This window comes from Amphiura filiformis, chromosome 2 (genome assembly GCF_039555335.1).
Source record: "Amphiura filiformis chromosome 2, Afil_fr2py, whole genome shotgun sequence".
Lineage (NCBI taxonomy): Eukaryota > Metazoa > Echinodermata > Ophiuroidea > Amphilepidida > Amphiuridae > Amphiura > Amphiura filiformis.
The window spans coordinates 41045001-41072382 of NC_092629.1; the positions used below are offsets into that span (position 1 = coordinate 41045001).

At 36.5% G+C, this 27382-nt stretch overlaps 1 protein-coding gene and 1 long non-coding RNA gene across 4 annotated transcripts in view; one reads left to right on the plus strand and one right to left on the minus strand.

Moving 5' to 3' along the window:
- LOC140146224 (probable G-protein coupled receptor CG31760) overlaps positions 1–25556 on the minus strand; it is an 86197-nt gene extending 60641 nt beyond the window's left edge. The window contains exon 1 of the mRNA XM_072168006.1: positions 24626–25556. Within this exon, the coding sequence (XP_072024107.1) occupies positions 24626–25416 (791 nt within the window). The 5' untranslated portion in view covers positions 25417–25556. The remainder of the gene's footprint in view (positions 1–24625) is intronic.
- On the plus strand, positions 7086–12271 carry LOC140146225 (uncharacterized). Of its 3 annotated transcripts, none has more exons than XR_011858209.1 (4): positions 7086–7166; positions 10183–10283; positions 11288–11353; positions 12051–12271. It is a non-coding gene; the product is annotated as an uncharacterized lncRNA (long non-coding RNA). The 3 variants fall into 3 exon arrangements; XR_011858210.1 differs by lacking the exon at positions 7086–7166 and adding an exon at positions 7294–7363; XR_011858208.1 differs by lacking the exon at positions 7086–7166 and adding an exon at positions 7398–7479 and having other exon boundaries at positions 12051–12270.
- Positions 25557–27382: the final 1826 nt, after the last annotated feature.

Genomic DNA, 27382 nt, shown 5'->3' on the forward strand with positions numbered 1-27382 from the left:
TTAAACAAAAAAACGTTAAAAGGCGTAAGTCAAGAATTTTGACCAGAATGTGTCAAAAAAAAAGCCATGTTATAGTTTAAAACCATTAGAAATAATAAACATAATAAAGAACATATTTTAATTTGAACGGCAATTCCGCATATAACTCAAGCCACATTTTGGTGAAATAAACCACGTTTTGCCGGATCGGACCACATTTTCAAACTACAGAGTGCTACATATAATACATCATATCAGTCAATAATTACGTGACGGATCCGCATTCCTGAACAAATTCAATAAGTTAATGGAATGGAATGCCAATGACAATAATTACATGGTAATAGCCAGACTTTAATTCTATAATGTTGTCCCCATTTCCTTAATATGTCTTGTCATGGACTAGGAATATTACCGGTAAGTAAGGATAAAAATAAATTCAATACTGATAACATGCATTCCTTCTATGTTAAGAAATAATATTATTTTGGATGAAAGTCTATAAGTCATTCAAATTCAGCCCATGTTTTGTTTTACCCATAATGAAATAAAAACGCCGCGCTGTCGCCAAAATATATTTTACTAGCAAGTTTTATTTTAATCTGTTCTGATATTAAAATAAAGATGTTATTTTATATAGGCCAATGAAAGTCTATTACATATTTTATTCCAGCACCAACTTTTCTTTTTTTTTTACCAAAACTTTCATTGCTTTAACTCATTTTTCCAGGCGTACCTAGACGTTCGGTAAGACTCGGATAGATAGGAAAGATAATACACAATATAAAAACCAACTTCTAATAACGCCCCACTCTCTGAGATACAATAAACTACATTGACCAAAATTAAGTCGTTTGATAGATGGCTGTGTCCACGAAGCGCTCAAACAATTTCAATTATATTGGTCAGAAAACCAAACAGCATTTATGTTCTTGTTCTATGTGCCATATGCCGATCGTTTTATGCATTTAATTTGTAAAAACACAGAGATCACTTTTAAGTGTTAAAACATAATCAATCATACCCGCGGGGTAGTGCTAACGGGTGATTGAATTGTTTTACTTGGGGCAAGAAAAGTCAATAATATAGAGTGGTATATCTTTTAAGCAGTAGGCCCCTATTCAGACTTTTTATTGTACGTAAAATATTTCTGCTAGATATTATATTGTCGATTTTTCGTCATGAAACATTCGTTAGAACTTAAACATGACTGGAAATAGAATGTCAATAGATTAAATAACGTAGATATGTTACATACAATATTTTACGTAAATTAACCGGTAATTTACCGACTCACAACACTGGTCATGGGTCAATCGCTTGTGCATATAAATCTGAAGAAAGGGAACTCTTCGTAAACGTTCTGCATATACGGTAGCCCTCAAGAAGAATTTCATTTAATAACACCTAAATCCCCCTGTATGTGTAACTTCATGAGTAAATCACCTCGTATGGTAAATCTGCATTTACTGGTATTTATTTTTGGTAAATAGGCAAAATGAAAGTGTAGATTGGAAAATCTGTATTTAAATGTTATTTATTTTTGCAGGTAAATACTAAAATGAAAGTGCAGATTGAAAAAAAATGTTTCATAATATCCTGGAGAGACAAGACCTTTCTTCTATATTATTTTAAGTGGTTGAAAAGGGATAATCAGATATCATTTTCTTAGTATTTATAATTCTGCACGTAAATCAGGAAGTCTAAATTGAGAACAATATTTCATATTACACGTACATTCAGAGATATAATTATGAGAAAGTCGTTGAGACAGTATTTTTCATTTCGCATGTGAATCCAAAGTAAGTCAATTGTACATCAAGAACTGCATTTCATTTTCCAGAGATAGGGAAATTTATAGTAATTGAGAACATCATTTCATTTTGCATGTGAATACAGAGAATGAAGAGTCTACTTTGAGAACGCAACTTCATTTTATATGTACATTCCGAGGAAAGAAAGTCTATTATTAAGAACTGCATTCCATTTTGCACGTGGATCCGGAGTAATGAGAATTAGTAATAGCGCATTATTTTTTTCTGACAGGAAATTACATCTCAGGAAATACAAGTTTCCCAATCTGATCATAAATACACAATTCAAGAAGTTAGCTGTGGTTTTGTTTGTTTGTTTGTTTGTCTGATTATTGTCTTGCTTTCTTCTTTTTAGTTTTTCTTGTTTTTTCTCAATTCTTTGTCTGTTGAAAAAAATCTGGATTTTCGAAAAAACATGCCATGTAATATTGTAAAATTAATATATTCCTGCATAAGACATGATGGATCATACTGGGAAGAGAGGTTAAGTTTTTAGTTAAACTCTCCCCATGTCCAGACGAGAAGTTCCAAAATTTCTTTAAAAATTCATAACCATATTTGAAATCAGTATAAACAGCGCATTAAAATGAGAACAAACAAGCCTAGTATTGATTCAGTGGTTCTTGGGATAGCTGTTGATATTTTGAGAAACTATTTCCAAACTTGGATTTTATATGTTGCACCCTATGGCTAGCACACAGAGCATTAATCATTAGCCAGATACAGTTTGTTAAAATCGCATTTCTACCTGATGTATTAACCACCCTGTATTTACTTCGTCATACCCATGATTGATTAGGCCATTTTATCTCCTTGGTTTTTTGAAGACATATTTAAGTTGCTTCAAATGCTGTATTTTGACCCAAAGAAATATATTAATTTGAGAAGCCGCCCTTAATGGTAGCAGGGCGTGAGATGCAAATAATACATGTAAGGATCGCAAATAAACGATGCGGTTGCAAGATATAATATATAAACGGTGAATATTGTAGAGGGTGGTAACACACCCACCTCCCATTTATAAATTGTACGAATAGTATGTTCAAAAATTGCTTGATAACGACACGAGTAACCGTTTTTATTCTTTGTTATCCTTTTAAGTAATAATACTTAAAAGTTCTTTGTTTCAAGAATTAAATCGCAATCTATTCAATAAACAGGATGTCTTGGGGTCAATTGTTTTGTATTAAAAGGACATTAGATCACTTTCCAATATGGTCAATTGGAATTAATTAAGAAGCTAATATAAACACTAAAAGTGACGTTAGATAATACAAATATTAGTTTTACTCCAATGCATAAGTCACTCTGTCTTAGATGACAGAACTGTCACTTTGTTCAATTAGTGCAAATACGTTATCAGACAAAATACTGTAGATTAGATAGTAAATATTACCAATATGGACAGCTATTGTGTTGGCCATTTATTATGCCCTTGTTCATGGACTTTATTGCGATTCTTCCGATGATTGAAAAATTGAATTGGGAAATATAAGATTCTTGTAACTCGACAAATAAAATAAATATAAGCCACCGCACATCCTTAATAAAATGTACAAAGGTAAGTAAAAATTAGATAAGTTGGGTCATAGAAACGTGATGTTTTTCATTATTTAGTTTTGATTTAGTTTTGACTGAGTAATGGCAGGGTGGTGGAGAGAATAAGCCCCGTCGTCGCGGTTGTTAGTTTTGGCCCCTTTCTCTCAGTCACGTATATGATCCACTGCTAAAACCAACTTTCAACCCTGGGAGTGAGAGTGCATCCAACCTCCGCGGGAAACGTAGTGGACCAGATCACAACAGACACTTGTGATCAAGCCATCAGCCAAGATGGCGAAAGCCGTGAGTAATATTTCTGGGTTTGTCACGCAAAATAAGAAATAACTTGTTTATAATTATCACAAGTATCTCATTCATTTTAATAGGTCGCTGAACCTAATGTCAGAGGTTTTTAGTTTTTAGTTTATTTATTCAAGATTTAGTTTGTTAAAATCGTGTATCTATATGCACCAGCCTGTATATCTGCTTTGTCATACCCATGATTGATTATGCCATTTTATCTCCTTGAGTTTTTTGAAGTGAAATTTAAATTGTTTAAGTTGCTCAAATTTGACCAAAAGAAATAATTATATTAACTTAAGAAGCCGCCCTTAATGCTAGCAGGGCGTGAGATGCAAATAATACATGTGAGGATCGCAAATAAACGATGAGGGGGATGTGCTTGCGAGAAATAATATTTAAAGGAAGGTGACCTGGTATATTTGGGAAATGGAATTCTTTAGACATAAAATGTCATCCCTTTCAAGCATCCATGCAAGAAGTACACGTAAATGTTTCTTGTAAATGGAACCTCTTCTTTATGGAATTGCTGACATTTAAAGAGAGTGATAATCATGATAATATAGTCTACAGTGATTTTATTAATGATATTCATGTAATAAATTGATATCAAATGAGATATCCTATTTTTCTCATTAACACGCTGAAACTAGGAGTTCCAAATCGGTGTAATTCTGAAGATATCATCAAAACAAACTGTCGAATTAGTCTCAAATGTGGTGTACCACAGTTAAGATTAATTCAACAGTTTCTTTTATGATTTCTTATAATATACAGATTTGGAACGCCTAACTTCAATATGTTAATGAGAAAAATATGAGCTTTCACATGATACCAAAATCTGCATTTTGATTGGGTAAAATAGGGGATGAGGCTTTCAATCAGGTTACACACCTTTAGATGGGGGTAATCAACCCACCTCCTATTTATAAACTGTACGAATAGGTTGTTCCTAAACTGCTCGTTGACGACATGAGTTAACGTTTTGAAATTGCCCTTCAAATGATAAATCTACATCTATCTACATCTTCTCTGGATAAATAAATACATTTGTGTAAGTACTTTATTTTAAGAATTAATTCACAAACTATTCAATAAACAGGATGTCTTGAGATCAATTGGTTTGTATTAAAAGGCAATTGATCAATTTCCAATATGGTTAATTGAAATTAATTAAAAAAAACCTAATATAAACAGTCAAAGTGACGTTAGATAATACAAATATTAGTTTTACTCCCATGCAAAGGTCACGCTGTCTAAGATGACACAACTGTCACTTCGTAAGTTCAATTAGTGTAAATACGTTAGGAGAACAAAATACTGTAGATTGGATAGTAAATAGTACCACAATGGCCAGCTATTATGTTGACCATTTATTGTCCTTGATAAGATTGAATTTATTACCTTCTACCGACGATCGAAAGATTGAATTGTGAAATATACGATTCTTGCATCTCGATAAATAAAATAAATAAGCGCCAAAATGTACAAAGGAAAGTAAACATTAGATGGCGAGGTGATCTTTTGAGAAAACCAAATCTTGTCTTGTGTCTTTAGAACACAATTTGGATATTTAGGGTAAGTTCTTATGCATATCAATTTGTAAACGCTCTTTTAGCAAAGTCATAGTTCATCGAATTTACAACTGTATGACAAAACAGGAGAAAATAGTAACTTTTTGCATAAGATTTGTAATTTAAAGAGAATTGGCCATTGCTCATTCTAGACAATATTTAAGTGTGCTTTTTCCTTTAATGACATAAAATTTGACAAATATTGTAAGGAACACTTGAGGTTTTGACTTTTAAAACCTACATTTTGGTCAAAAAATATGCTTGGATAGGTAGTTTTCAACAGATTTACCACATTCACCTTGTTATAACATTGAATTGCGTTATCTGTTGACCTATTGACGAAAAGTGATTGGATGAACGGAACACTTGAGGTTTCGACAAAAACCAATCAAAGAGGCCAATTTTCAGCTAGAAGCTCCACAGCTCTCACATTGTTATGCACGCAACCGTGTAGTATAATCAAAGACTGTGGTGGAGGCATTCACTGCTTGTTGTTCTCTGCTTAGAAGCTCTTGGACGAAAACGTGTGCTCAGGTGTATCGAGGTGTTTTGTATAGAAACCTTTCCATATGGTGGACCGAAAAAAATTGGCATGGAAAATCAAACTGCTCATTGTTAATCTGTTGTGCTAGTTTGGATTCCTTGCATCATTTTCTTTCTGAAAATGTATACTTTTATATACTTATCATCATTACTTTTAAAGATACAATACAATACAATACAATACAATGTCTAAAATTTCCCATTTTGAGTGACCCTGAGTGCCCCCTTAAAACACTTGAAAATCAGAAAAGGGGTTGTGAAGCAGATAATGACAGTGGTTTAAAGAGGTTTTGATATGCAGTGAAATGGAAGAAAAGATTTGAGAACACTGTAACCCGTCCTCACAAAGCCCGAAAGATCTCGGCAGACCTCTTTTGACAGAATGAAAACTGTTAAAGTCTTTCAAATGTTTGAAATTGAGTTTTTGCATGTTTTATTAAAATTGTATACAAAATTCAAGGGAGTTTCGTTTATAACGCGCTCTAATTATAATTGAATACTTAAAAAGTCTATATCTAGTATCAGTATCACTAAATGAAGCAATGTCTGTGGCAGTAATTCATATTGAATTTTAAAAGCCTTGGGGTTATAGAGTACAATAAGGGACGCACCATTAGATAGTTGTCTTTTTTTTCAATTTTAATGTATACATTTATACAGAGTTGGGTAGGGATTTTTTTTTACTCGTCAGTGAGGCATTGTTTTTTTTATCTCACAAGTGGGCAAAGTTTTTTTTTCGTCTCAATAGTGGGCGTAGTTTTTTTCAAAAACTCCCTAACCCCCCCCAATATCTAATGTTGCATCCCTAATGATAGTTAAGTATCTCTAGGCCCTATACTAAAAGAAAAATATGGATGTTTGTGTAATTTGAAAATGTCTTTGACCATGATCTATTTGAGCTTTTAATGTCATCTGATGCGAGTTCAGTTCAACATTTTCGCAGTGTTCCCTTTTTGCAAATTTTAACATACAAATGGGTAATTTAGCTTTATTAATCATTTAAGGACACCGGCCGGTATTCACAAAAGGAGACTAACTTTAGTCCTGGACTAAATCGGAGGTTTAGTCCAGGACTAAAGTTATTTGGTATTCACAAAAGTGGACTAGCCTTAGTCCTGGACTAAAATGATGCAAAAACGGCACCAAATTTAGTCCACTGAGAGGGCAGGTTTAACTTGTGGACTAAGCGGTGACCGGTGGCTGTGAAATAGCAGTTTTTGGGCACTTTTTTAATCATTTTGTTGAATAAAAATGCTGTCAGGGGCAAACAAAGTGATCAGAACTTTCAAACTTACTGCAGCTTTGAAAATGTTGCGAAAGGTCGCCTTGGAACCTACGTAAATAAGTTTATAGGCCGAGTTTAGTTCACCAAACCGGGAATCGGGCCGCGAAACTACAAGAAAGGCTGAAATTTCCGGTGAGTATTGTGATTATTTATTCATTCTTTTTTATTTAAAAAACGAATTAAAACATAGGACATCATCTGTGACGAAACATCATTAACATGTAAATTAGTAACGCCCCGCCCATCAACAGTTCCCGGAAGTGCTTTATTAATGCCCGTAATTAATTGGAATTTTGACATGTAGCCATACCTACCGCCACATTACTCGGGTAAAAATTCCCAATTTTCCATCTAAAAATGCATTTCGTATATTTTCGTTCGTGTAAGATTTAACGGCGACTGTGGTCTGCAAAGTAATGAAGCATAGACGTGAATTAGTAGCCAGGTATGCCGTAACCAGAGCTATTTTCAACCTTACATTCATGCATTTTAAATTTCATGCCACGTAACATTGTAAGCTTACGTAGGCCTATGGCTATGTGAGTATGTCCTGATGTATTTGCCATACATCATGAAATGCTAGCCTACATGTATAAACAAGTCCTGGTGTAATGGTAAACAGTGGATCACGGCGATCAAAAGGACATCATGGTTCATATGTTTACTAGCTCCGATTGAGACTCCATCAGACACAGCGCGATGCGATGCTGCAATACGATCTCATCGAGTGGTGGAAATTTTGTCGATGATGAAAGTTGAACTTTCTTCGCATTGAGCTGCGATATCATGGCCATGCATGCAATGCTTGTGATTGGCTGCTTGAAAATCAAGGTCTGCAGAATGACTATAAAAAGGAGATGCAGACCCCATACCACATGCTTATAAAACATTGCAGCATCGTGCGATCATCGCATGAAGTCTGGTTCTTACTCCACATCGCAGTGCGATGCGATGCTATAAAAACTGAAACCATAGCCAGCTTTTTACAAGCTTGGCGGTAAAAATTCTCATCGCGCAGTGGAAATTTTGGTCCGCGATGGAGTTGGATTTTGTTCAACTTTATAGCATCGCGCTGTGATATTGCACCCGTGCACGCTTGTGATTGGCTGCTGTAAAATCAAGGTCGGCAGAATGACCATAAAAGGAGATGCAGACCTCACATGCTTTTACAACATCGCAGCATCACATGATGAAATTAAAATGTACATTTTCATTTCATCACACGATGTTGCTAGGTTTTAAAAGCATCGCATCGCGCTGCGATGTGGAGTAAGAATCAGACTTGATGCCGCAATGTTTTAAAAGCATAGCATCATGCTGCGATGTGTTGTAGAGTCTGAATCGGACTTTAGGGATGTCCTTCTGTTCCAACGGTTACCTGGTATAAAGCCATAAAACAGTGCCAGTACAGTGGTGATCACCCAGGCTTTAAAGCATTATCCACCCTGATGTGGCAGTGACGTCAGTGCACATTTCATTGGGCGCAGCAGTACAAATCGATAGTGTTTGCTCAAAGCGCTGGCGTACACACACATATGCTTAAAGACGCTGCATATGCACACTCGAAACAGCTGCCTCAATACTTTGACGTCACTGCCACATATCAGTGTGGAAAATGCTTTATTCATTTGCTTTTCCTGGCATATGTTTGGGGCTCAGCCTCTGCCAATATGGCATAGAAGTAGGAGCTCCTATTACTATCTATATTCAGCTAATTCCTTCAGCAGTGTCCGGGTGCTCTTGCTGATAATCTCAAGTTCCCATAAAAGAGCTATGTGTCTTGTCTCAAGTAATGGGTAATGCCATGTTGGATCTTGTAGTGGCAGACTCGACAATAGCAGCACCACGGGGGCATGGGGGCAAATGCCCCAGTCAGACCTCTTGTCCCCCTCTTTCCCCCAGTAAACACCCAAAATTACGAAACTTTTTGCAGTAATTTTGTGCAAAATTGGTTGATTTTGCCCCCCCGTGAAATTCATTTTGCCCCTCAATTGACCCCCTGAAAAAATGCCCTTCTATGTGTGTGTAAACGTCCAGCGGGATTAACGTTGCGCACATATTGAATCTGCCACTACAAAATCCAACATGGAGTTACAGTTCTCTCAACTTGAGACGTCACAAGACAGACTATAGGTCATGCCTGGTTACCTGAAGTGGCATCACCGGTGAATGAGGTGTCGATCCAATGATGACATGATTGAATTGGCCAATCAGAGCCAGACTTTCTTGTTTATGCTAACACAGTGGCAAATCTCAGACCAAGGTTCTGCTGTATACTATAGTACTTGAAATTGTATTTGTATACTCTACCAGTGGCGTAGAATTCTTTTTTGACATTCATTCGGGGGTACAAAGGTACAAATGTGCACGAAAAAATGTGCCATTTTGAAGCTAAACTGTTGAAATATGGGGCAAAAGGGGAATAAATTCATGCCAAGCGCACACAAATTTGCAATTTTGAGGCTAAAATGGCCAAATATGAGGTTAACTTGGTCAGAAACATACATACAGGCATCAACATTGGGGGAATGATTGTATGGACCACCCCCCTGGAAAAATATTGGGAGAATGGCCAAATTCCTTGATTCAGCATGCCTTACAAAACTTTGCATGATGTGTATGTACATGTATGCTCTGCAAGCTTATCCACAAAAACTTGTGCACACGGTTGTTTTTTTTCCGGTACCCAGAAAAAATTTCAAATCAAATAATTGCATTCCGGGGAAATTCAAATTTAATGTGTGTTTTCATCTAAGATCCACATGACCCCTGTGGAATATGTTAGAAATATTTTCCACAGGGGGAATATGAATTTTAAATGGAATGAACACATTAGGCAGCTCCATTGATTTCCATACACCCTCTGAAAAAGATTCAGTATCTGAGAGAGTGTGAGTTTCAAATTTTCAAAATCTTTCACAGGGGGAGTGTGGACTTTAAATGACTTAGCCCAATATTACTGGTAAGTTGATTTATTTCGACTTTTACAATAACAAAATGTCTCAATTCCAAGTTCAATTTCATGAAAAACAGTATAAAACTTGCTAGTGCTAGTAGGTTTTCATGACAGGACAAATCTACACAAGTGTTCTAAATATTTGAAGAGGTATCTATTTCTGAAATGTTGCCATTTTGTTAATTGTTTCAGATGTGTGATACATTGGTTGTACTGAAAGCTATGTTGGTTTGGTTGCACTGAAACTGAAAACTGGAAATTACGACCTTAGCCTTCACCTAAATCTGTAAATGGTGAGTCTTTTTTAATATATTTGATATACAATGTAAGAACTATGGAAACATGATAAAAAGATGTCAATTCTTTAAATTTGCAAGATTTGAAACCGACACAGCCTGATGACACACCCCTGCCATGCCCATACCGGCATAGCCACCTTTTCAACATCACCTGTGAGCATGCACACATACACACGCCACCCAGTCCCACAGTAATATTCCATTTAAAATCCACACTGCCCCTGTGGAAGCTGTTAGCAATTTTCAGCTGAATTTTCAAATGGAATGAACACATTAAGGCAGCTCCATTTGATTCAGTCTGAATCTTCCATAGGAGGAGAGTGAGTGTCAAATAGTGTTAGTTAATGTGCTAATTCCATTTGAAATTCATACTCCCCCTGTGGAAGATATTTCTAGATCTTCAACAGGTTGAGTGTGGACTTAGCCCAACTGCTTTTTAACATATAATGTCTGAATTCCAAGTTCATTTTCATGACAAACTGTATAAACTTTTTCTTTCAAACAACAATTATGATATTTAGATCACATATACTCGTGCAATAGCCAAGGCTTTTCCTGTCACATCATTTTGGTTACTATGAAGCTGGCTTTTAATGTTCACTTAACCTGTACAGTTGAAGGCAGTCCACTTACATGAACAGAAAGAATCAGTGAGTTCACCAAAGCAAATCATGACCGTTGGGGTCCAATTCAATTTTCCAAGGAAAATTTGTGGTCATTTTTTCCAGGCCCCCCCTTTAGGAGGGTCCACATTTTTCAGGCCCCCCTTTTTGCATCAGGCCCCCCTAACAAGTGTTTATGAATGGTCCCTAATGCCTTCATAAGTCCCTGGCAACAGAGTGCAGAGAAGTAGGACTAAATATCATAATAGTTGCCAACTTCAAGGGTTTCTCATGTGCTAGGTTTTCATTGCAGGAAATATGTTAATTTTGTGTTCAAAATCTTTGAAGATGATATGATTGATATCTATTTCTAAAATGTTGCTATTTTGTTTTCAGTTGTTTCAGATGTGCCATGAGAGAACAGAAAGCAAGAAATACAGCCTTAGCCTAAATCTATAAACGGTGAGTTTCTTTTAACATGTTTAATATACAATGTTCCTTGTAAGAATCCTAAAATCCATAAAATTTTGATATTTAAAAGATGTAAATTTCATAGTAAGTTTTGAGAAACCTACAATCACATTGTAACATGTTGTAATAACAAGACTTGTAACGACTCAACTCAGACTTGACTCATCATTTTAGGATTTGTCTCTTGACAAAATCCCAAATGGCTCCGACTTCAGGTTTAGTCTCAAAATCCCAAGAGATGACTCACTTTATTTTAAAGGGGTGTAGCCAGATTGACAGCCTTATTTCCCCTCCCACTTTATCCTATCAAAATAGAGGTTTGGTACCAGAAGAAAGCTCATATATTATCATAATGCCAGTGAAATTTAGGGCCTGAAATTTGTTCTGTTTACATATTATGAACAAAATAGTAATAGCCTCATCCCCATGGTTAACCCTGCACTGTTAACATTATTTACACCATTGTGAAACAACTGCTTACATCAATTCAAAACCACTAGTATAATTATCATAAAACTTTGTAATCAGATTATTTTGGTACAAAATGAAATGCCAAAAAAATCTGACCACCCACCTTTAAAAATTATATAAGACAATCTAAGGATCTGAAAATGAGAGAGAGGAGAAAAAGAAAGAGCCACAATATTATGAGTTTTTAACTACGCTATTTCTTTCTTTCCTGCTACAGACCTCTTCAAGCATGATGAGTAGTAACATTTGACACCACCAGTTGGATGACTAAAGATGTTTGTGCAAGATCTCTTCTGTGAACGTTTCAAAGGAAATCAATTTACAGATTATACATAAATGTTAAAGAACCACTGAATTTGAATTTGATATAGGGCCTAGATTGCAAAATTACACTGAACATTTTTCTGGACCATTCCATTAAATCAGCATGATTATGCCTCTTCATTTTAAGTGTGTGAAAAATGTTTGTTACGGTATTTAATTCATACAATTTTAATTTTATATTGTTACTTTCTATGGTGGCAGATTAACGTTGAAGTTGTTATTATTGATCTTACAATTTATTAAGCCAAAGCAGATTATTTTATTTTATTAATCTTAAACTGCCCCAAATACAGTGTAGTTTCTCAGTGAACATTTTGTCTGTTTTCGCCATGGTAGTACAGGGTGCTATTGGGTAATTTTTGAGTTAGGATCTAATTTTACTGCAGGGGGCAACCCGCCACTCAGAAGACCTGTTACTCAGAAAGCCCACTATTCAGAAAACCCGTCAAATTCTGAATAGGGGGCTTGTTTTCATTTACAATGACCCACTAACCAGAAGACCCATCAATCAGAAAACCCCTTAATCAGAAGGGGTATTTTTCTGAGTAGTGGGCTTTCTGATTAACGGGCCCTTTGCACCCCTTCTAATCAGACAACCCGCCACTCAGAAACCCCAGTTCTCAGAAGTTAGGGTTAGGGGTTACGGTTAAAACAGCCCACTTGTCAGAAGTCTGAATAGTGGGCATTCTGAGTAGCAGGTCTTCTAACAGATACAGCCCACTAGTCAGAAAAAATCCGCTATTCAGAAGTCGCACTATATAGTTAGAAAATTCTGAGAACCGGGACTTTTACATAAAATTCAACAAAAAGCCCACCATTCAGATAGTCTGTTATTCAGAAGGCCCACTACTCAGAAAATTCAGACTAACAGGCCTTCTGAATAATGGGTTTTCTGAATAGCGAGTCTTTTAACTACCTGGTCTTCTGAGTAACTGGCTGCACCTGACTAGAATTTGTTCTCCATTTTTTATGCCCCCTGTGCTTCCCATGATCAAAGGGTCATAATGGGGCCAAAATTTCAAATTTGTTCGATCATGTTGCAATCCATCCCTCAAATTGTTGGTCCTCTCAGTACTTGGAATAAAAAAGTCAACTGTCATTCTGAACTAATGGTTAGTTCAGGAGTTGAGTAAAATAGGTCAAAGGTTAAATATCACATGGATAGTGGCCCAATTTTCAAAGTGCACCAATTTAATCACAGCTTTTAGGGTGTCAAAAACATGAAATATTGGAAACAATTGGAGTAATTTGAGACCAGTTTCGATTAAATCAGACCATATTTTAATTTTGATCTCTGTGTATGAAATATTTGACATTTGACCTTACAACTGAACTAAGCACAGTAGAAGATGATGACCATTGACTTTGTTATTCCCTGCGATGAGAGGAATAATTTGAGATACATTACAACATGATGGGACTATTTTTAAGTTTGGCCCCACTGTGACTTTCGACCTTTCGTGTGGAGCACAGGAGGCATACAAAAAATGGAACCAAAGTTTTATTATTTCATGTTTAAGGATGCCAAAATCATTGGTTCAACTAATGTAGCAAAAGAAAATCCCAAACCCATAGGGGACCGTTCACAAACACTTGTTAGGGGGGCCTGATGCAAAGGGGGGAGGGGAGGTGTGAAAATTTTTGATCCTCCTAAGGGGGGCCCTAAAAAAAATGACCACAAATTTTCTGGGGAAAATGGGGTTGACCCATAGTTTTCATGTCAAATAAGGGGGGGGGGCTTAAATTTTTGAGATCGTAAAAGGTGGGGCCCCGAAAAATGTTCACTATGAATTTGTTTTTGCGTCAGGCCCCCACCGTAACAAGTGTTTGTGAGCGGTCCCTAGTGCCTTGTACTATGGATAATAAACTTCAAATGTGTCAATGCATTATTATCAGCAGCAAAATCGATACTTAGAGACATTCCTGGAAATGTATGATATTGATGTTCCTGGTAAACATGTTAAAAAATATAGAGAAAAATAATAATAATAAAAAAAATAGAAAAAAATGATAACCATAATAATTATGTGTGTGTGTGTGTGTTTATGGCTCATTTGAATTTTGGAAAGTTGGGTAACATATAATATCAATTTCATATATTTCACTTATAAGAATATTACCGAGAGGGACGAACCAGAAGTCGCTATTTGGATGAAAAGTCGGGTGTAACGTCCACCATTTTATTGTGTACTTAAATTATGCTCTATTAATTTGTGACGTATGACAAAATTGATATAGGGCCTAAGTGTTCTGTCCCTATATTTCAAAACACCTTTTTTTATCAGAAAGCTTTTGAACTCATCATTGCGCATAACATCTATTTTGGACATCGGAAGTTCTGGTTCTAAACCGTTGTTAGATGCAATGGTATTTTGTTACACATCTTATTAAAGCATGGCTGGCAATAAGTTTTCATGATGACGGTTACTTTGAATTTTATGCTTAGCCTAGCCGGGCTATGCAATAATTCAAAGCTTTTTACAGCGTTTTATTGAAAAGGTGCCGCATGAATGTGTAGCAAAAATCCCCTTATGTCCGAGTGCCAAAAGTATTGCTTGCACACCCCCCTTCAGCTGTCGTGACCTAACACTCATTCCCCTCACCCTCCCCCATGTTACCCTCCCCCAGAGCTAAAATGTAGACATTCCACACGTATGTCTATTGTAAAATTTATGAGCAGATGGAGGGAGATGGCATAAGGGCCAAGAGCCGCTTGACCTCTAGGCTTAATGCAATTATCTTCAAAATTTCAAAAATGTTCTGGATTTTAAACCACAGCAAAGTAGGCCCGTTCGTAGGCCTATTCCTCTAAACATGGAAATAGTAGCAATTTCCATGTTCTAAACCCGGTTCTTACATTATGCAGACTGTGGCAGACTGGATTGTTGCATGTTCATGAAATACTTTCCATCATTATAAAACTGTTATTTTTTACAACAGTTGCTGTGTAAACAGGTACACCCCAATGTCATACTTAATAATTGTATGTATTCAATTCAATTCAATTCAATTCAATTATTTAACAAAATACCCCTATTGTATTGAGCAATATGGGTTGACCCTCATGCTAGGAATCCTCTAGTGTCACTAGGATCCACATCATCCACAACATGCTCATCTATCAGGGGCAGTTCTTTAACCCCAATACATTTGTACATTCATTGAATGACCTTTCAAAATACGAGGGGCAGTCAGTATGTTTTAAGAGTTGACTCGTGACGTCATATGTGGATTGTTTTCATGGCATTTCTCAATGATTACATAAACACTGTACCTTTGTCTTTCAAACAACACATGTAAAAATTATATCATACACATGATTACGTAACAGCATTAGCATAAAATCAATATACTAGGGACACTGCCAAATCACGCAAAAAGGCGGGCCTTTTAAATTACAGAAAAACACGTGTTTACAATGTCAAAAAACAGCAAAAGTACAAGGTGCATATGGCTAGTTTTGGGCAGGAATAAACACTAGGTCCTCCGTTTGCATTTGGTAAAATATGAGACTTGCCATTAAACTTTGGTGGAAATGGGACGTCTGGAAACTTCAACAACTTTAGGGCTTGAATGGAAGCAAAATTATTCTGCAAAAATGGCGAAAATGCAAAAGCAGTTATTACAAATGACATTAATTATCTCCAAAATGAAACAGACTAAAATATAATGACTGGTCACGTGTAAGAGCTGGTACTCGGTGCGATGATACCTGGTGCAAATGAAACAACAATCTGCGCATGCGCAGGTGGGATGACCGATACAACATGGTGGAAATGCACGAAAATTGCTAAATTCCATGTAAATAGGGCCTAAAATATTACAAAATGCTATGAAAATTCTAATTTAAATATTCATGTGAATTTTTATGGATGATCTCAACCTGAAATGAACAGAAAAGTTTAAAAAATAAATTTCTCATTCAAACGATGGCCTCTCTCTTTGTACCACTACTTTTTGTATAAATGTAACAATGGTACAATAACAGTTATATTTTAATCACGGATTCAAATATTTTCTAGGGAGACTCCCGATTAAATGTTTGGAGATTAGTCAACAGAACTGGCAAAAAAATTTAAATTTCCACGTTTGCTATTTTTGGCAATATCAAGATTTTTAAAGAAAGAAAAGCCTTGTTTTTGTCAAAAATAAGACATATTTGACCACGCATTTTAAATAAACTAAAACCTTTACAGCCCAACAAACATGGTTTAATAAACTGGTAGTTTGTGTTCTATTACTGTTCCAAAAGGCAGCAATCTCCATTCTTTAATTCCAGAGAAAATATAGAAAATACAAAAATACCTCATTTCAGCCTCTTATTTCCCTTAAGAAAAACGCCTCAATTTCACCAGGTGACTCTAGACCATTGATTTTATGTTAATGCTGTTACGTAATCATGTGTGTGATAGAATTTTTACATGTGTTGTTTGAAAGACAAAGGTACAGTGTTTATGTAATCATTGAGAAATGCCATGAAAACGATCCACAAATGACGTCACGAGTCAACTCTTAAAACATACTGACTGCCCCTCGTATGGGGATAAAAACTCATACTCTGCCACTTCAGGTCAAATTTTGCACTATGATTGTTTAATTCAGGTTATTGGGCTATGCCATTGGGATGCGGTCATTGTGGTCCATAGTGTGTGGTGGCCTAGATTTATGATAAATGGGATGGAAAGTGGTTGTCAAATAGTGTTAGTGACCCTACATATACTTTTTATTCGATGTAAAATATTTGATGTAACATATCTACGGTATTTAGGCCTAATCTATTCCCATACTATTCTACTATTTAAATGTTTAGGGGCTATGCAATAATTATGAGCCCCCCAGTGTGGGGGATTTGCTTGCCCCCCCTTGCACATGCCAATTTACAAACCTTATTAAATGGCCTTGATAAATGTTGCGAGCGCAGCGAACAGGAAAATTTGCATATTAAAGCGTTTCAGTACCGTTTTCCTAACACTTTTTAGGCGGCCCATGAATGTGTGCCAAAAATCGCTTGCCCTCCCCTTTCGGCTCGCCAAAAATTTTGCACAGCCCCTTAATTTCTAACGAATGTTTGATGATGTAAAATTGATAATATATTTCTACCAGATATTATACGTAACTCGATTTTATGTCACACATTTGTTGCAGCTTCTTGTCTCGCTTTCCTTCACACCAATAATTTGTATGAACCTGCAACAATCTGTGGCAATTTGAGCCTGTATGACCCTGACATGACCTTGATAATTTTTGTCCACCATTTACATGATTAGGGGTAGCTCTTAAACCTGACACTACTACCAAATATACCAAATGGTATATTTTGATACTAGTCTCATATTCTAACCCAGTCTGCCAGTCTGCCACAGTCTGCCAGTCTGCATAATGTAAGAACCGCTCTAAACCACAAAAAAGCCCCTTCTCTTCCTGCAGTAGACTTAAGAATACTGGCAATAACCAGGAGCGGATCCAGTTCCCACGGTCCCTGTACTCCTGTATCCGTCGTTATTAGCTCAAATATCGGACATTTTGTAAAATATGGGATGATTTATGGAACGCACAAGAAAGTGTCATTTTTCAAAACATATTCGCTGATTGGGTGCAAAAAAAAGAACTGTTCGTCTATGAATCAAGTAAAAAAAAAGTGCATATCCAATTATTCATCATGCACGCAATGCTCGAAATTCTTATTTTGGGAAACAGAAATCAGTGCACATAGTAAATCGGTGTTGGGACTAGTCGTAGGCCCTACGTGTTTCTGTCCAAAACAACATGTGAGGGTTTCGAGAAATCGATTGAAATTAGAAATGGGTCTATTTCCTCTGAAATTTTCGAAAAATGATACTAGTATTCAAAAAGGGTTGTTTTCAAAGTTTGCCAACAATCATGAGCACCCACGGATACACGGAGTGTGGGCGCTTTGACCATTTCTTAGGCAATTTTGATAAAAATGTTGAAAAATTTTACAACTCCGATCGATCATACCTCCTCGAGCTCATATCAGAATTTCCATATTTACCGTGAAAATTGGGGTGAACGAAGCATGAGTAGGAAAGAATGGTCAAACCTGGACAACCGCTCCTCCTGGCAATAACTCCGCTGTTACTGCCCCTCCGTCCCTCACTTTTATAATACGCTAAGCCTACTAAATAAGCAAAGCCATACTGGATAATAACTTGTCGAAACACTGGCGTTAATAAACGTAGGGCCTATACTTTCTTTAGCAGTCATTCTTTCACATTCCCGTTGGCCTACTTTAAATTAAAAAGAAATTATAATCAAGAAGGAAACACATAAATAAACATAAATATGTAGGCCTATTAATGTATAAATGACAAATAAGTTTGTGTACAGGGTGTTTCAAGATTGATCTCTAGTCACATTTTCATCGGACTACCATAGAAAACCCGCGATCGATGATGTGCGGCCTCTGATGACGCTGTTGCGCATGTGCAGTTCAATTAGTCCATGGATTGACCGTTAGATCTCGTGTTAGTCAGGCCTAACTCGCAATCTGAAAAGATAGTCCGCGGATTAACTTTCAGATCGCGAGTTAGGCCTGGACTAGTTAGTCCAGCTTTTGTGAATACCAATTAGTCCTGGTCCGTGGATCATCCTTAGACCAGGACTAACTAGTCCAGGACTAGGGATAATCCAGGACTAAAGTTAGTCTCCTTTTGTGAATACCGGCCACCATGTGCAACCTTGTAAAAGTTCAGTTGATACGTGTTCAAATAAAATATTGGAGAAGCGACATGTTTAATAATTCTGCTTTTTACCATTAAAATAATATTGTTATTATCTTTGCGTCCGTCTGTGACATTAATAAGTCATACAAATTGACTTTTAGTCTTCGCGAATGTCATTTATTGGAATTTTCATACGCTTATTTTAGTTTTAATGAATACTGGTGTTACATTAAATGCTAGAAACCAGTAGCCGTAATTTAAGTGTCATATTTACCATGTTTTCACTATTTCTGTCGTTAAAACAGGTCAAATTTATTTGAGAAGATTTTGAATATTTTAAGGTGACACTTCACCCTTTGATAAATTTGTGACTATTTTTGCATTTTTCTCAAAACATTAATACACTGGTAACAAAAGTTATGTATATTATAGGGGCAAGGAATTCAGTTACTACACTGAAATTTTAGTGACTCAAGACAAGCGGTACGTTATTTATGATAAGAAAAGAGGTACCACCAGAATGTAGCTCATTTCGTAACATATATGTGATGCGATCAAGCAAAGTCAGTCGGAACTCGGAAATATTGATTTTGCCATATAGCCAAACAAAGGAAATATTTCCTTTTGTTTCCTTTTGTTTTGGAACCTCTTTAATTGCGCATATCTTTGGAACTGGTTGTTCAATTTCAATGGGGTTTTCTGCAAAATGCAGCTTTGTAAAGGTATTTTAGTATCCTATAAGACACTGAAAATTTCTTATTGCCGAGTTCCGACTGATTTTGCTTGATCGCATCACATATAATGAACCACTTGTCTTGAATCACTGAAATTTCAGTGAAGTAATTGGATTCCTTGCCCCTATAATATACATAACTTTTGTTACCAGTGTATAGTTGTTTTGTGAGAAAAATGCAAAATTAGTCACAAAATTTATCAGGGGGTTTAGTACCACCATAAATATTCTTTGTTTCTTTCGTTCTTCAATGTAATTCATACATGTCTTTTATGGTTATTTTATGCACATCTCAACACTCATGCACTTTAAATCCAGTCGTTTGTTGCTAATAAAAAGCCCTACCAATGACACATATATAATGATGTTTTGATTTTGAAACGACTCATTTTGCTTGATCGCATCACTTACGGCAACAGTGTGCGCCTGGCTTCACATTTCTATCCGTCTAGCTTCATTAGGAGCGTTGAATAGTAGGCCGATATCACTGCTTCATAAAACATAAAATAATTATACTTTGGTTTCATCGAGCAACTTTGGGATATCGTAATTTATAGCCTTCTTTTAATAATCCAGTGCCCAGCTAATTGACCATCCCGCCAATCTTCGTCATGGGGATTTGTTCGACTTTGTCTCGGTGCATGCATAATCGTTGCCATTATAAAACAATCTTGCGTGCTCTCTGTAAAGTTTTGGTAGGATATTATGTTCTTGTACCACAGCACGATTTTATCATGACACACAAAATGTTATAAAAGGGAATTGGGTGAAATTGTTGCTAACAGAACAAAGTAATTAATGCAATATGTTCTCCTTTTAACAAATAAAGAGTTTGGTTACAAACGGACTTACCTCGACTTTTTGAGAAAAATAGCCTTTTTGTTCAATTATTACTTGTTCGTTTTGATTTGTTTTGGTTTTTTTGTTTTGGATAACGTGTAGATGAGTAGAAACTAAAAGAATAGGTTTGGTACAATTTTCAAGCCTTCCTATTTACTTTTTTAAGTATGATTTTTAATTAAATTCGGCAAAATACATGAAAAATTTAAACAAAACTATTTTATATTCATTTTAAGGTCAGATTTCCGGAAATTCCCCAAGTTGCCCCAAACAGGAAATATGTGACCGTCCACGGCGAATGAGCCGCAAATTCCTCCCCGGTCAATTTTGTTTTATTTCGTGTTTAAAAATAAACATCATAAACTTAAAAATGGTATATCATTTGACTTCAAACGATATCCAGAAGCGAGGTTATGGTTTGTTAAACTTTGCTCCTTCAACAAAATTATAGCTTTTTACGTTTTTACATGTGTCTCTTTTTCCACATTGCTGGCAATATATATCAAACAGTCATAATTGGCGGTCATTTCAAATCATCCCCAAGTCAACGAGGTTTAAGAAAGTTCTCTCATTGTTAATTGTTGGTTATGCATACCTGTACAAACCGTCGTTTTATCTTTTCAGTTTCTGTTTCCGTATCCGTAATAGTTTTTGTAAGTCATTGTTATTCTGAAGTGGTAGTCTCCCAGGTATGACCAATCTTTTATTCTAGCCTTTTGTTAAATAGTTACTGAAAATTTGAAGCTCGTGAATTTCAGTTTTCGTTTTGGTAAGTTATATTGATTTTTTACATAAAACCTCGAGATGTGCGGTTGGGTGCTAATCTAGACAAAAGAAGAGTCTAAATTTTACGGTCCTAAATTCGCGGGAAATTGTACGGCTTCAATTGACTTGTGTTTAGTGTATATGCACTTACGCCTAGACGTAAGTGCCTCGTAAAATTGTCTTGCATTGAAATATATACTAACCATATTGCCAAGTTATAAGCAAAAGTTTTTCATATTGGCGATGAAACGAGCGTCTAAAATAGTCAAATATCTCCCAATGAGGCGCGTACAAGTGGTGAGTTGGTAATCATGTTTATATTGAAATGCAATACAAAGGAATTGCATTGGAGCAAAGATAATGTATTCTATTCATTCGTACCAATGGTAAGCTAATCTGATAATTGGTTGGGTCTATATGCAAGGCTCGGGTTTATTTTAAATGTTTATATTTTTGCAGAGCTTATTTTCAGACATGGATCATACTGATAAATTTCGCAAGGGATGGAGAGGGAGAGAGGGGAGGGAGGGAGGGAAATACTTGAGACTGAACAAGTGAAAGTGGGAGGGGTGCGGAAGAAAGAGAGGAGAGGGAGAGACTGAAAGACTAGAAAGAGAAGAACTCGAGAGGAGTGAGTAGGGACTGGGGAGGGAGTGGGAGACTGATCATGGGGGGGGCATGAGGAACAAAATAGGGAGATAGACATTGATGGAAGGGCGACACTGTGGCCATGCACAAGTGCTTTGGGGTTCGACAGGCTCATAAGCGGACCTTTTGTGATTTTAGGGCTTATTTGCAACGTTTTTACAGAAAAAAGTGGATTTTGTTATTCGGATTGGCATGCATTTTGTGAAATTGATGTAGATCAATTTACCAATGTTAAAGAGAGAGGGCGCTAGGCCATTAAAAACACTGGTGTTAACATAATCTTTTCTCGCGGTTTTATTGACATAAGCAATCACCTGTATTGAAATAAGCTGATTGGTACTACATCTTCTCTATTCAGAGTTAACAATGAAGTCAGATTACAGTAACTTACTGAACCCCTTGCGTTTTCGTATCTGAACAAAAGACTTACGGAAACTGAAAAGATAAAAAGACCCAAAATACAATGCCTGGTAACCCACCACTTGAACAGGATTTAGCAAAAGCAAACAAAGACCAGAGCTATTAAAAGTTCTATAGCCGGCCATCTAAGGTAGAAGCTTATTATCCACTTCAACAATAGGATTATTGATTAGTTTTTGACTATCAAAATAAGACGGAAGTCGGGCCAGCTTAAGTTATCGATGAATACGACCAGGTGGTGGCCGCATTGTATTTTCTAAATTCAGTAAATTTTCATCGTCAACCGTGTAATTGAATGGGATTATTTTGAAATTTTAAAACGCTTGAAATATCACAAACAAATAGGCCTATGTTGATAAATAATATAAATACAAGCTAAAACCGTTGGGGTTCGATAATGAACCCCACAAAACTAACTGAGTATATTGGAAAATGCCATACGGCCGGGCGGTTTCACAAGTTGCCGGCTCGATCATGTCATCCGCCGCCTGAATACGACCTTCGTACACATTTTACACCGTAACACAGAATACAATTTAGGGAATTTACGGCTCGTTTGTGCTGCCGGGTCACATATCTCCGGAAGGGAAGGTGATAATGAAGGTCAAACAACCACGTATTTTTACCCACACTACAATGTCATGCCAATAACTTAATTTCAACCAGAAGTGGCCGTAAGGCCTTTTGCAACAGAGCTCTTCAAACACACAGTGGTGATAATATATATTGTTATCAGAGCCAAGCAAGGATGCATATGGGGAAATGGAAATTTCAATATTGTACAAAAATAATTTTGTTTTAATCTCAGATAACATTATTACCAAGCCTTGCACAAAGTCCTGTCACGTCGCTGTATTAAGAGAGGAGAAGCGATATAATTACCCTGCTTTTTATACGAGTGAAAATTGGTATTATTTTATATCTTTGCTTCTGTCAACCAAAGTTGCTGGCATATGAAATTTCGTGGAGGTGGCGCTTATTATTTCTTGTAAACACAATCTAATGTGGTACTCGCTACATGGAGAAGGCCGGTCTGCAAATGTTCAGTACATGAAGCTATCTAGTACAGATATTATAGCTTCATGTTCAATGTAAATCAATTAAAATACTATAGCTGGATATCAAAAAATCGTGATGCATTTCTTCTTGTTATGGACGACAAGATTAAGTACTAATTTTGATATTATTGTGACAAAATCCATTCCCTTCTCAATTGATTAGGCTCCAGGATTAGGCTTTCTTTTCGAAATAAATCATAGGGCCTAGAGGCCATTAAATAGGCTAAACTAAGCCGGGCTCGAATTCGAAAAGTATTTTCGCATTTTGCTGTGATATAAGTTCAAAAAAACTTGTATGTAAGACCCAAATAATGATACACTCTAAGAAAAAACTGCTCTAAGTAGAAGCTAAATGATTCTTGACCTGTCCCGTATGTGGAACCGTAAATGGTTCTTTAAAGAAGATAAAGAAACATTTCAGACATGGAAAGTGTTCTGGAAAGGTCAAAAAGAACCATTTTAGACCTGAAAGGGGTTCTTGAAAGGCCAGAAAGATCAATTTTGGTTTTTTTTTTAATTGTCAAGAACCCTTTTTTCTTGCGGGTTCTACATACAGGACAGCCAAGAACCCTTTTTACAAAGTCTGTATGGTGGATTGTTCCCTTTTTTCCGTGACCCAAGCTCAATTAAAATAAGCATGATGCTCAAATTTACATATTTCATACTTATATACCAAAATAAAACAGTTTGACTGATTTAAAATGTTAATCACATTATTCTTCCAAATAAATGTTTTAGAACATTATTTTTAATCGATATTTTAGGAAACAATTGGCCAATTTCTTGCGTGAGGCTGAGACATAATATATTTGTTGGCCTGTTCAAAGTTACTTTATACGCTAACACGCGTTCAACATTTTCCTGAGAAGCGTCAAATAAATCATTCAAGATCTGTAGATTGTAGCGATATTTTGGGCAACACTCCAATTGGCTAATTTATCTGCAACAGATGCGCACCGCAAACGAACGCGCGAGGCTGAGACATATTACTATTTTTGTTGGTCTTTTCAAAGCAGACGCGCTTTCAACAGTTTCATGAGAAGCGTCAAATAAATCATTCAAGGCTTGTAGATTGTAGCGATATTTTGGAAACAATCGAACGCGCGAGCCTGAGACATATTATTTTTGACCTTTTCAAAGATACTTACGTAAACACGCGTTCAACCTTTTGCTGAGAAGCGTCAAATGAATCATTCATGGTTTGTAGATTGTATAGCGATATTTTGGGCAACACCCCAATTGGCTAATTTATCTGCAACAAATGCGCACCACAAACGAACGCGCGAAGCTGAGACATGTTGACCTATTACAAAATACTTACGCAAATACGCGTTCAACATTTTCCTGAGAAACGTGAAATGAATCATTCAAGGCTTGTAGACTCGTGAAAAAAGGCATCGAGAATGTAACCATCCACACATCACCACCACCGCAATCAAAATAGGGTTGAGTCCAATATCCATCCTCTATTGTCATCAAAGATGTGTCTACACTTCGCTCAGAAGTATTCAAACTTGGTTCTTCAAAGGTATAGTTATGGAATTGCTTATATGGCACCCAAAACCAGTCTGTGTTGTTTGTGTGGTAGTTATATCCAATAGATAAATCCTTAGCAGATACTACACCGGTTGGTGATTTAAACGCATACGGACAGAATATTTCGTAGTCAAGGTATAAATTCGCATCAAAAGCTATTGCGGATCCAAATACTTTATCATAGTTATCCACATTAGCGCGCACAATAGAGTATAAAACATCAACATCATCTGGATGGGAGCCGAGCATGTGTGATCCAGTTCGTGATAAAAATGATAGCAAATTAGCGGATCTAACTGTAATCTTCGCTTCTTTTATCCATCTCTCTTTACTGTATTGAAGATTTAAAGTTGGTCCGAATGTACAGTTGTTTCTCTGTTTTTCTATTGCTTCCACGTAATCCAATGCTTCGGTGACAGGATCCGCTACAAAGGCACTGACTTTTTCTCCGACAGACACAAGCATACAAGTGTATGAAATGAAAACCAGACATGGTATGTTGATTAAAAATAGCTTAATTGGTACTACAAAGTGAGATATGGTTGCATGAAGAGTTGAACAAATATTGAAATACATGGTATATAAATTCAGCGATCAACCAGCGTGTAAATATCTAAAGACAATTTAGAGAATGTCGATTCCATCCCAATTGAGTGAAACCCGCGTTATGACTCAGAGTCTTATGCGGACAATTTGTTAAAATGCAGCGCACAGAACACGTGTTATTGCACATAGTGTTCAATGACCATAAAACCCAGTTGACTTTTGCGGCATTTTTACAAACGTCATCTATAATATTGTAAGATTTGTATCATAATTTTGGAGTATGTCAGCATGCACAACACTTGTCTCATTCGTCAATATCTACGCATTGTTATGCATGCAATAGGAGAGATAGTTTCATATCCCTGGTCACAACAAACCTCTAGAGGTCGCATATCACACAACAAATTTGACCAGTCTGAATTTGACATGATTTGACTTACTAAAAAATCTCGTAAGGCATTTCTGTGTAAATGCAGACATGCTACTTTTCATGCTTACTACATATATCTTTGCTGTATTATTGATTTAAAGTTAGTCCAAATGTGCAGTCATGTCTCTGTGATTCTATCGCCTCCACATAGTCTAAGAAATCTGTGACGAGATCAGCTACAACGGCACTGACCTTTTCTCCGTCAGAAAAAAACATACAAGTGTATGAAATTACTGAAACCAGACATGGTGTGTTGATTAAAAATAGCATAACTGGTTATATAAAATGAGATGCAGTTGCATGAAGAGTGGAAAATAAAGCGAAATATATTTCTCAAACATTAAGATTTGTATCGTAATTTTGGAGAATGTCAGCATGCACATTACTTGACTGATTCGTCAACGCTCTGCAATTGTTCTGCGTGTATTATTCACAAGAAACCTCTAGATGTCGCGTGTTATACAACCAATGTGATCAGGCGGTACAGGACACGCGTCACGGGAAGCTGGCGAAAAGACAACGCCACGGATTAGGGACGCACCATTAGATTCTCAGGGTGGGGGTAGGAAGTTTTTCAACAAAAAAAACTTCACCCACTACATGAGCAAAAAAAAAAACTTTCCCCACCAACACAAAAAAAAAAAAAAAAAAAAAAAACTTTCCCCACCTAACTGTGTATAATGCATGAAATTAAAAAAACAAAAACTTTTCCGCCTTCGGCGACGAAAAAAAAATTTCTTCCCCGACCCCAACTTCCCCCCCCCCTGAGTATCAAATGGTGCGTCCCTTAAGATGCTTCGTAATTTTGTACTTGGAATGCTAGTAATTTTGTATATGTGGCACAACTAACCGGGTGGGAAATGTTAAAACTGGGAGTCTTTAAGGTCTGCTCAGTAATCCTGATGTGTTCTACTAAATAATTCTCTTGGATTTTGCTAATACATAATGCGTTACCTGCATTTATTTGGATAACTTGACCAGATCTTGTTCCTCTTTGTATTTTTGGGTTTGCTTGTATTTTGGATTTTGCATTTTCTTTACTGAAAAAAGGTTGATATATAAGCACAGAGGAAATGATATTTACTACAAAACACGGAAATCGCTTCTTTAGGCCGGATGAATTGAAAACTTGAGCTATTACCCAGAGGTTAAACCAAGTGGATAACACTAAGCTCGCGGTTTTTCTACTCAAACGTAAACCTATAGTAAATTCCACCTGTTTGCAAGAGCCAAGTGATCCCCACATGGGGTGCCGGCTGCACGTATGGGGTTCTTTAACTTCTTTTGTTTTTATGATTATTAAATCATGACTGAATGATGTATATTGAACAAATAGGTAATGGTGAAATCGGGTAAAATCGTTGTGATTTATTCCAAAATTACCTGCTATAGCAATGGCAACAGTGTACAAAAACGGATTGATCGCAGAATTTATGGGTAGTATTAAACCCACTGTCCACGCATACATCTCTGGTCCGACGGTAAATGCACCACATTGCACGAACAAACATACCAAGGATAATGATACCCAGCAGAAGAAATCCGTCAGGACCACAGATGACATTT